General features: G+C 32.7%; 1 protein-coding gene across 1 annotated transcript in view; it reads left to right on the forward strand.

Moving 5' to 3' along the window:
• The window catches only part of SI (sucrase-isomaltase), a 97,321-nt gene extending 87,535 nt beyond the window's left edge, over window positions 1–9,786 (forward strand). Inside the window, exons 44-47 of the mRNA XM_059388067.1 lie at window positions 2,447–2,535; window positions 6,030–6,079; window positions 6,288–6,455; window positions 9,718–9,786. Of these exons, the coding sequence (XP_059244050.1) occupies window positions 2,447–2,535; window positions 6,030–6,079; window positions 6,288–6,455; window positions 9,718–9,786 (376 nt within the window). The remainder of the gene's footprint in view (window positions 1–2,446; window positions 2,536–6,029; window positions 6,080–6,287; window positions 6,456–9,717) is intronic.
• Window positions 9,787–10,510: the final 724 nt, after the last annotated feature.

Consider the following 10,510-nt stretch of genomic DNA (forward strand, 5'->3'; position numbering starts at 1 on the left):
TGTTTACTTTAAAAGCATCCATTAAAATATAATTTAGGGGCACCAGGGTGGCTCAGTCAGTTGGGTATCCAACTCTTTATTTCTCCTGGGGTCATGATCTCAGGGTCGTGGGATCAAGTCCCACACAGGGCTCTGTGCTCATCAGAGAGTCTGCTTGATATTCTCTTTCTCCCTCTCCCTTTGTACATCCCTACCCGTATGCAAGATATGCAGATATTTGAGACTCACAAAAAATTGTCCTTCTAATAGTAAGAAAGTTTCCTAGATCAAAATACCAACTAAAACTTCTTGTCTTCTGTATTGGCAATTGAATCTCTTGTATTTTGAGTGGCTGCCTTATCTAAGTACTCATTTTTGATTTCTGACATGTGGAAAGAAATATTACTTACTTCATTGAAACATGATTTCTTAAATGAACTTTCTATAAACTTTAAGCAAATATTGTTCAGAGGACTTCCTTTTCCTTCCACTTTTTCTAACTCCCTCTGTCAGTCCTGTGAAGTATTTCCAAACTCACTCTAGTTTATGAAAATGTAGATATCCATTGACAATATCACTGCTTCTTCAAACTACAAGTACACTGCTGCCCACAGAAGAACCAGCCCTGTTTTTTAGCAGCCTCATCCCATATAAAGATGAAAGATAATTCTTATTAATTCATATTTTCTAGACATTATCATTCATAACTGATGATCTGGCTAAGACCTTCTCTTCTTTGACCTAGGACCCCAACCTGGTATTCTCTCCCTCTCACTCAGCATTATATCCAATCTACCAAGGATCATGGCTCTACTCTGGCTTATGTGACTGATGTAAAAGTGAATCCTCTGACCAGAGTGTCTATTTCCATTGCCTAAATTCCTGTTTACACATTCAGATTTGGAAACTCAGTCTTGATTCTTCTCTTCTCGTGCTGTATCCACTCATTTGGTGATCTACATGCTGACAGCCCTATTTGACATGCATGGACTTTTTCTATCTCCTAAAATAATCCAGATCCATTTCTTTCAATACTCTACCCTGATATTAATTTAAGAGCAGAAAAACAATTATATCTGAGAAATGAGGGCTTCACAGACGAGAACATTTATAAATTGGACCTCAAAGAATCCTTTTGTTATAAAAGACAAGTAGAGAGGCCAGTGTGTGTGTGTGTATGTGTGTGTGTGTGTGTGCTTAGAGGGGTACAGTAAATAGGTTATTAGGGCTAGGTATATAGAAAGGGTAGAATGTAAACTGTGAAACACTTTTTAATCTTAAATTTTAAGTATGTTGGAAAATTGTGGGTTAAACCAGTTTTTAAATGTTGTTAATATATATTTATCTCTTACACCTGTAACTATGAACTTGAAATATATACATTACATGTAAATATATATAGGTATTCATACTGAGATATAATAATGTCTTTATTAAGTTGCTGTAGAGATTTGAACTCTAATGTTATGGATATTTTAGGGCAGTTCATGGCAGTACAACTTTCAACATTTGTGATAGGAAAAGACAATTATATCTAAGCATAATTTGTCTGATAAATCCTTCCTTAAAAATATGAGTCTGTCAAACCAAATCATTTGTACAGTCAGCAAGGAAGCACATCTTAGTTCACAGATGGATCTGTGTAGGCACCAGCTTGGGAGGTATTGTCCATTTCAAGGATAGAAATTATAACTTTTGGGGCGCCTGGGTGGCTCAGTGGGTTAAAGCCTCTGCCTTCGGCTCAGGTCATGATCTCAGGGTTCGGGGATCGAGCCCCACATCAGGCTCTCTGCTCAGCAGGGAGCCTGCTTCTTTCTCTCTCTCTGCCTGCCTCTCTGTCTACTTGCGATCTCTGTCAAATGATAAATTAAAAAAAAAAGAAATTATAACTTTCATGCTACTCTTCACATTCTTATTAATAATTTCCAATGATAACTCAGTGATTCATGTATGGAAATGCGAGAAAGGTTTAAATTATAACAGATAAAACACTATTATATATGCTATAATAGCATATATAATAACATATATAACAGTGCATATTAATATAATAAATGTTAATTAATATAATATAATTATATTAAATTAGTATTAAATATCAATATATAAATATTCATGTTTAATGGTCAGTGTCCAGATTAGCAGAAAGAATACTAAATAAATATATCAATTAACTTAATATGGTTTAAACCATTATAAATGAAGCCCCCTTTGATCTGTTAAGTAGGTGATCTTTTGAGATCAAAAGGCAAGCATATTTTCTGTTAAATATGAAGGATTTTATGGTTTATGTCATTCCCAGTAACTCATTATTAAGGGAAGACCTTTCATTTTCTCTGTTGAAAACAGTTTGTATTCTCATTGTTAATATTCTTACTTGTTTTCCTTTGGTTGTTCATATGGCTGCTATATCATAACTGAAGTCTGGTATTCTATAAACATAGGTAAAATTATATATTTTTTTTAGTCGAAAAAATTACATGAAGCTCATTGTTGCTGCAGATAATAATCAGACGGCACAGGGATCTCTGTTTTGGGATGATGGAGAGAGTATCGGTGAGTGTTCCATTTAATAGATAAATGTAATTGATGGCATACATATTATCTCACATTGCTTTTATGTTATCTATTTTGTACCTTGGAAGCTGAATGAAAGGCTAATAAAATTATCCAAAGCTAAAGTAGCTTAATAATTAGCTAAATCAACTTTAAAACGTAATGTTCTAAGCATCAAAGACTTTCCTCTTACCCTAAATGTAGTTAATCCTATGGGAAATGTCTGAATAACTAAGAAACATGTATGGACAGAGAATGTATATTGATCATTTGTTACTCCCAGAAAGTAGCTCATGCCATTTACATGAGAGACATTCAGTACGTGTGAGGTCACCTGAACTGAAACGCCACATTCCATGTGCACATGGCAATGCATAAAGGATGCCTCTAAAACATGAGATAGCCTAGAAACAAAACTTGACTTTGATCTCTGTACTTTATGCGTATTTGTTTTTTTAATTCAATATTATTTACATGAAAAGTTTAAGGATTTAAAATTAGATCTATGTTTACTCTATAGTCATAGAGTAATATGAGTTATAAAGTCATTTCTTTAGACCAGACAGAACTGCTAGGCTCCCAGCCATGTGTGCTTTTCTGATCATTGTCACAGAATCCCTTAGGGTAGTTTATTAGGGTAGTTTATTGAAGATGCAGATCCTAAGGACCATTTAATTTCCATTAATTTGGGGAGAAGCCCAGGTATCACCTTCAGGTGATTAGTGTGCTGTTAAGTAAACACTAGTTGTGGATTAGGGTTGTTGACTGCCATTAACAGTGTCACTCTACTAGATGGGAGTTCTGAACATTCTCTTCAAACAAACATCAGTCCTAAAAACTAACATCCATGTGGAGCTGATGTTCTCACAGGGCGGTTCAGTGCAATGAAAATAAGCTATCTGCAGAAGAGAGATCTTTCATTACTAGCCAAGACATGTATTTTTCAACTTTTTTAGTTATATCATAGTTAATATTTTGCAACCCTAATAAACGGGAATCAATTTATTAGTAAATAAAGTATATTGGAAGGTTGATACAAGAATCATATGAATCAATCAAAGCAAGACTCTTAAAAACAAAACAAAAAATTTTTTTCCTACTATCTTTTGATTTAAGGTGAAGAATCAACCGCTATCAATTAAAACCCTATGTTTTTAATTTTTAATTTTTTTTTTATTTTTTATAAACATATAGTATATTTTTAACCCCAGGGGTACAGGTCTGTGAATGGCCAGGTTTACACACTTCACAGCACTCACCAAAGCACATACCCTCCCCAATGTCCATAACACCACCCCCCTTCTCCCAACCCCCCTCCCCCCAGCAACCCTCTGTTTTGTGAGATTAAGAGTCACTTATGAAAACCCTATGTTTTTAGAGTTCTGACCTTTGTTAGCATGTCAACTGGGGTTCTACAAAGTTTGCAGTCTTTCTCACCTGCTCCCAGCAGGCTGCACTTTAAATTTGCCTACAGTTTTCCAGGGTTGTAAAGTTGAGTTATACATTTGCATTCTTGTCTTAGAACCTTTGAATTTATGTACCTATCCAATAAATTAGTTCATTTGAACAGCAAGGGAGACAATGCTTCTCTTAGAAATTTTACTCCTGGTCTTCCTATCAAACTAAGATATAGATGAAAGAACTTGGTATGACCTTTGCCCTATTAAAGTTTCATAGCAGATTTTATTTTTTAATCATTAGTAAGAAAAAACATACTTCAAATATTTATTTATTATCTCTCTATGTAAGCATATAAGATTATTCTGGCCAATTATATTTGTTTTTTTTTTTTAATTGTATCTGACAAACTCAGTATATTTGTTGTAATTCCGTATGAAGATTTCAGATAATTCCTTGAATTCTTGAATAAACAGCAACAACAATATATAACATATGTTTCAGCAGGTCAGACTCTCCAAAGAAGTGTTCTCTCTCAGCAAGCCCATCAATCTAATTAATAGGCACAGAACTATTTCCTTCTCTAAGTATATTCACATTTTATAAAATACTATTTGCTGACATATTTTTTTCTCTCAAAGAAAATCAAAGATAAAATACAGCAGTTTCCCCTTATCCATGGTTTTGGTTTCTGCATTTTCAGTTACCCATGGAAAACCCTTGTCTAGAAACAGACGATCCTCCCTCTTACAGTGTGAGGAGATCAGCAGTAGTTTTAATGCTGCATCTCCATGTCCAAGTCATTCATCTCAATTCATCTCCTCACCTAGGCATTTTATTATCTCCCATCATCACAACAAGAATAAGCATAGAACAGTAAGCTATCTTGAGAATGAGAAACCACATTCACATAACTTTTATTACAGTATATTGTTATAGTTGTTCTATTTTATTATTAGTTACTGTTAATCTCTTTCTGTGACTAATTTATAAATTAAACTGTATCAGAGGTAAGTATTACAGGAAAAATCTTAGTATATACAGGGCTTGGGGATCTTAGAGTGTATACCCCCACATAAAGGGAGACTATTGTAAAATTATCTCAAAATTTGTGTATATTAAGTAAAGATTGTAGATTAGGCAAAATTAGTTACAGATTAAGCAGTTTTAAAAATAATCATTTAACAAAATTCTGACATGTATAAGTTTGAAAAGGAAAGTAAAATTTGTTACTTTTTCAATGTTATTTTAACACTTGTTTCAGTCATGCATTTAATTTACTTTTGCCTTTCTGCCTTACCTATGCTTGTTTTGTTTTACATATAAACACAGTCTTAGAATTCAGGTAAATTTGGACTTTATTCCAGATTTTGTTAATAATTAGTTGACTCACTTTCAGCCATTTATTTAACTTCTCTGGAGCTCACATTCCTCTTCAACCATGAGAACAATAAAAAGGACATACCTCTTGGAGCAGTGTGATAAAGTACTTAAAAGTTGACAAATAGTAAGCACTTATATTTTAGCTGTCAAATTATTTTAAAAATTGATTTTAAATATGGTAAAATTATAATTAGGTAAAGAAATGAATATAAACCCCATGTTTTATCAGTTTGATTTCAATAGATCTCTTATAATCCCCAGCAATTGAATATTTTTTGTCAAATGACACTAGAGTAAGTTTCCATCATGTTCATTTTGCTTTATAAACATTATTATATTGTCAGTCATTGAAATGGCTGGTAAGTGACCACCAATATCACCACCCAATTCTGTTTATTAGTATACTTTTTTCACCCTGCCAGAGACATGTTAAGGTGATTTTAGACCTGTTACTCTAGCATTAATCTCCAACAAATAAATACACACACACCAACCTGCCCTGTTCTTCTAGGATCCTCTCTGGGGACTCATCCTTCATATTAAAGTGCTCCTTGGACAGTTTTTGAACAAGTTAAATAAACTTAGAGAAAAATTAGATATGCATTGATGGTATTTGATACACTTTATACTAGAAAAGAGAACCAAACTATTCTAGTTTTTATTATTTTTCTTCTTTGGAAATATAAATATATAATCTTTTTGTCTCTCTACAGACACCTATGAAAAAGGCTTATATTTCTTGGCACAATTTAATTTAAATAAGGTATGTCAGTTAAATAATATTTGAAGTTTTGTTCCATATTTTATATTTCCATATTTTACATTTTTGTATAACATACCTCATTTGAAAAATATGAATAAAAATTTGCTATACTATGAAATACGTTTTGGTTAACAAATGTATGCTTTAAAAGATTTAATTGCTTTTGAAAGTGAGGGTTTACATTACTTCTTTGTCTTTGTCTTTATAGAATACCTTGACAACCACTATACTGAAAAATGGTTACATAAACAAAAATGAAATGAGGCTTGGATTCATCAACATATGGGGGAAAGGAAAGACTGCTGTTAATGAGGTTATTCTTATATATAACGGAAATAGAGAAGTAGTTAAATTTAGTGAAAACCTAGACAAGGAGGTAAGTGATACAAGAAAAAAATAATGGAGTTTTTAAAACATCTATATGGATGTCTTCTATTTCCTAAACCTAATGAAACATAATTATGGGTCACCTATCACCTCTGTTATTTATTTATTCTCCTTAAACTTCCTAATCGATCTCCATATTATCATTCATAGTAACTTGTCATATGAATCAATCTAGTGGCACCTGTGTTACAATTTTCCTGATGTAATCAAAGCAAGATTCAATTTACATTAAGCCTCTAAGTCACTGTTATCCCTATAAGGTAAAATGCCTTAAATTTTTTTTAAATATAAAATGTCTACATTTAAGTATTTAATGCACCTTGGATAAAGTATGTTTGGAAATCCTTGCAAAATTAATAGAATTGGCACTTGAATAATTTGACATACAGGTATACAAGGATATAATTCATACATTAAACAAGGTATTGGAATTTTTATGTTAAATTTCCATTGCTACCAATAATTAGTTCTTTTATTTTGAACAAATAATTTTAAGCCTTCCTTTTCTTTCAAATTCAATAAGAATATGCAAGTGAACAGTCTCTTCAGCTCCTTCCAATTCTAAATTCTGGAATCCATGTCCCAAAAAGGTGGATTTCAAAGAACATATATTCTATATATGTTCTACATATATATTCTAGTCAACAGCTAACTGTTAGAAATGATCCAAGTACAAGGCTCTGGTTCTACTACTAAAATTTTGTGTGTGTATTACCTGTTAGTGTTAGAGCTGGATAAAAATTACTAGCCGTTAATCAACAAGTACTTCCAATACCTAACTTAAAAACAGTCGGTTATTTGACTGACTTCAACTTAAAAAAATAATGGTTGTGTCTTGGGCCACAGTCTTGTGTCCTCACAGAATTTTACAAAGCTGAGGGGTAAACAGCACCTGGAAGATCATTCTATCCACTTGAAACTTAATACTGCTCTATTGTTGCTGGTGTTTTGTAGGCAAGTGTTATTTCCCCTTTAATGTAGAACTATGTTCTAATTACTATTTTGGCATCAAAATTCTTTTATTTCTTTAAGTTATATCAAGGTTGGAAAATTAGAGTTTTGTATACTTAATGTCCTTCCTTGGTAAAATAAAAGTTAATAACTCAGTGCCTCACCCCCATTTTTCTTCTTTTGAAAATTTCACTGGTTTCTAAAATTACAAAGTAAGGGAATCACTGATTTAAGCCAGTGGTCTCATGTGGCAGACCAAGAAACTGAGTCCTTCAAAGGGAAAGTTAATTCTCCAGGAATAGATAGTCAATGGTTAATATCACAATTAGCAATCAGTGTATTTGAACTGCCCAATGTTCAATCAGATTAAAAAGGATAATTTGACATATATATTTTCTTGCTCCTTATTTAGTACTGCATTGGCAAAAATAAAGTTCATAATTTTTACTACAAAAATAAACCAAAACACTAAGGTGAACAATGTCAAAAAAGATATTTTAAACATATCAAGTATTATTTCAAGTTCATTTTAACCAGATGCTTGGTATGAAAACACATAATTTATGAAGAAAGTTCATTCCACATAATTTATAAAGAAAGTTCATTCCACTGCTTCCAAACATATTCACAAAGACTTTTAAGTATTTAGAAGGAATTTTTACAATATTTTATTACTTCATTGATTCCAAAAGTAGATATTATTTTTACCTACCAGCAATTGAGCAGTTCCTTCTAAATTCATTTAATAAAACAAATACTTATGAGTACCTAGGGATTCAAACCTTTATAGATACGTGCTAAAAGTAGAGAGTGGTCAGTTTCTTTCTTTATTCTGTTGGCCTTCTCCATCAGTGTGGGAATTATATGCAAATCTTGATTTAATTACTTTATTAATGCAATTTTTTTAAGATTTTATTTATTTATTTGACAGACAAAGATCACAAGTAGGTAGAGAGGCAGGCAGAGAGAGAGAGAGGGAAGTAGGCTCCCCTGAGCAGAGAGATGTGGGCAGAGAGATGTGGGGCTCAATCCCAGGACCCTGGGATCATGACCTGAGCTGAAGGTAGAGGCTTTAACCCACTGAGCCATCCAGGCACCCCATTTTATTTTATTTTTTGAAAAGATTGTATTTACTTATTTGATAGAAGCAGAGCATGAACAGGGGGAGGGGGAGTGGGGAGAGGGACAAGAAGACTCCCCACTGAGCAGGGACCCCCCGCTGGTGTCCTCAATCTCAGGACCCCCAGATCATGACCTGAATGGAAGCCAGACACTTAGCTGAATGAGCCACCAGGCCCCTCTCTATCAATACAGTTTTAAAAACATTTTCCTGGCAACAGTTAGGTTTTGTTGCCTCTTGTACAGTTATTAAAAGCTATCTGATGTACTTGTTCCTTTTCACTTTTGATGTATTAAAAAAAATAGGTTAGGTTTTGGTGTAAGATGGATCAGTTTCTAATTTGGCAAATATACATTTTTAAAAATTATTTAATTTTACCTTTTAAACTCTTCTACTATACAGTGTGGGAAATAAATCCTAGAATGTTGTTTTTTAGTGAAGAATATGTTTTATAAAGCCAGTAGGAGAGTACCTGGTTTTCAGTAAGCAGTAAAGGAATGTGGATTGTCTTCCTCTTCTCTTGCATATTTGATGATTGAATCTAAATTTTCTGAGCTAAGACAGAAAAATCATGTGATATGTTGGCGAAAAAGCAGTGGTAAGGTCTAATGAAATCATCATATCATAAAAATGTTACAGATGATTGGCTAGAGCTACTCAGTAACCTCCATAATTAGTCCCTACATAGTCTAATTGAGATTCTGTCCAGTGAAAGAAAGTAACACAACAGAACTGAAATTATTGTGCATCCTAAAGCATTTTGGGATTGACACAAAAGAAAGCATATTTCCAGTCTAATTTTTGTGTATAAATATGTCCTCATATTTGAGGGCTGGAAGCATAGAGATTTATGTAATAGAATTATAAATAATTCCATGTTTAAGAATAGGGAGAAAGAATACAACAATAGAAATCAAGATAATTAGTAAATAGTTTTAGTTTTTCACAGTCTTTTAACAACCACTCCACCTCTCTGGGATTTATTTTTATCTGTATTACGAGTGGGTTGGGTGAGATTATTACTGAAATAGTTGTGAACATTCTAAAATAAAAACTCATCAAAAAAAGAGAAACGAAACTTCTATTAGAGAAAATTTATACATGGAAATAGTCTTTGTTAAAAAAACAAAAAAAATCTTACTCTGATTAAACAATAATTACCATTTTGCTTTCTTTTCAGATACTAAATATTAATCTGACAGTGAATGATGTTACTCTAGATCAACCAATACAAATCAGCTGGTCATGAAGATTATCATCAATTCCAGTTGTCAAAGGGATATTAACACCTGGATTTAAACTTCTCTGTACTTACAATTTTCCCTTTTTGTTGGTTTCTTATATTGTATAAAATATGAACTTCATAACATCTATCTAAACTTACCCCACAGTGTACAATAATACTAATACTAATTTTATTATGATAATGTGTTCTGGATCTAATTTTTAACATATTTATTAGGATTTAAAGCATTCTAGTTACTTTGCTAAGTATCAGCCAAAACTGCAAACCAGTTACTAAATATATACATGTGTAACTAAGAGATAATTAAAACAGGTGTTTTTTTAAAATGAATCTTTTGTGTAATTGTATACAGTATTTTCTTCCAAGTTTAGTAAATTTAAGGCATATAGCAATACTTCTCATCAGATTTAATTACTTCTTAGTATGTACATTTAATTATAAAAAAACAGAAAATAGGGGCGCCTGGGTGGCTCAGTGGGTTAAGCCGCTGCCTTCGGCTCAGGTCATGATCTCAGAGTCCTGGGATCGAGTCCCGCATTGGGCTCTCTGCTCAGCAGAGAGCCTGCTTCCCTCTCTCTCTCTGCCTGCCTCTCCATCTACTTGTGATTTCTCTCTGTCAAATAAATAAATAAAATCTTTAAAAAAAAAACAAAACAGAAAATAAACCGCATATAAGTATAGAAAGTGTACATTTCTCTTTATTTTCCAAAAATAAATTGTCCTACTT

Source organism: Mustela nigripes, chromosome 2, assembly GCF_022355385.1.
Source record: "Mustela nigripes isolate SB6536 chromosome 2, MUSNIG.SB6536, whole genome shotgun sequence".
In the NCBI taxonomy this organism is placed as follows: domain Eukaryota; kingdom Metazoa; phylum Chordata; class Mammalia; order Carnivora; family Mustelidae; genus Mustela; species Mustela nigripes.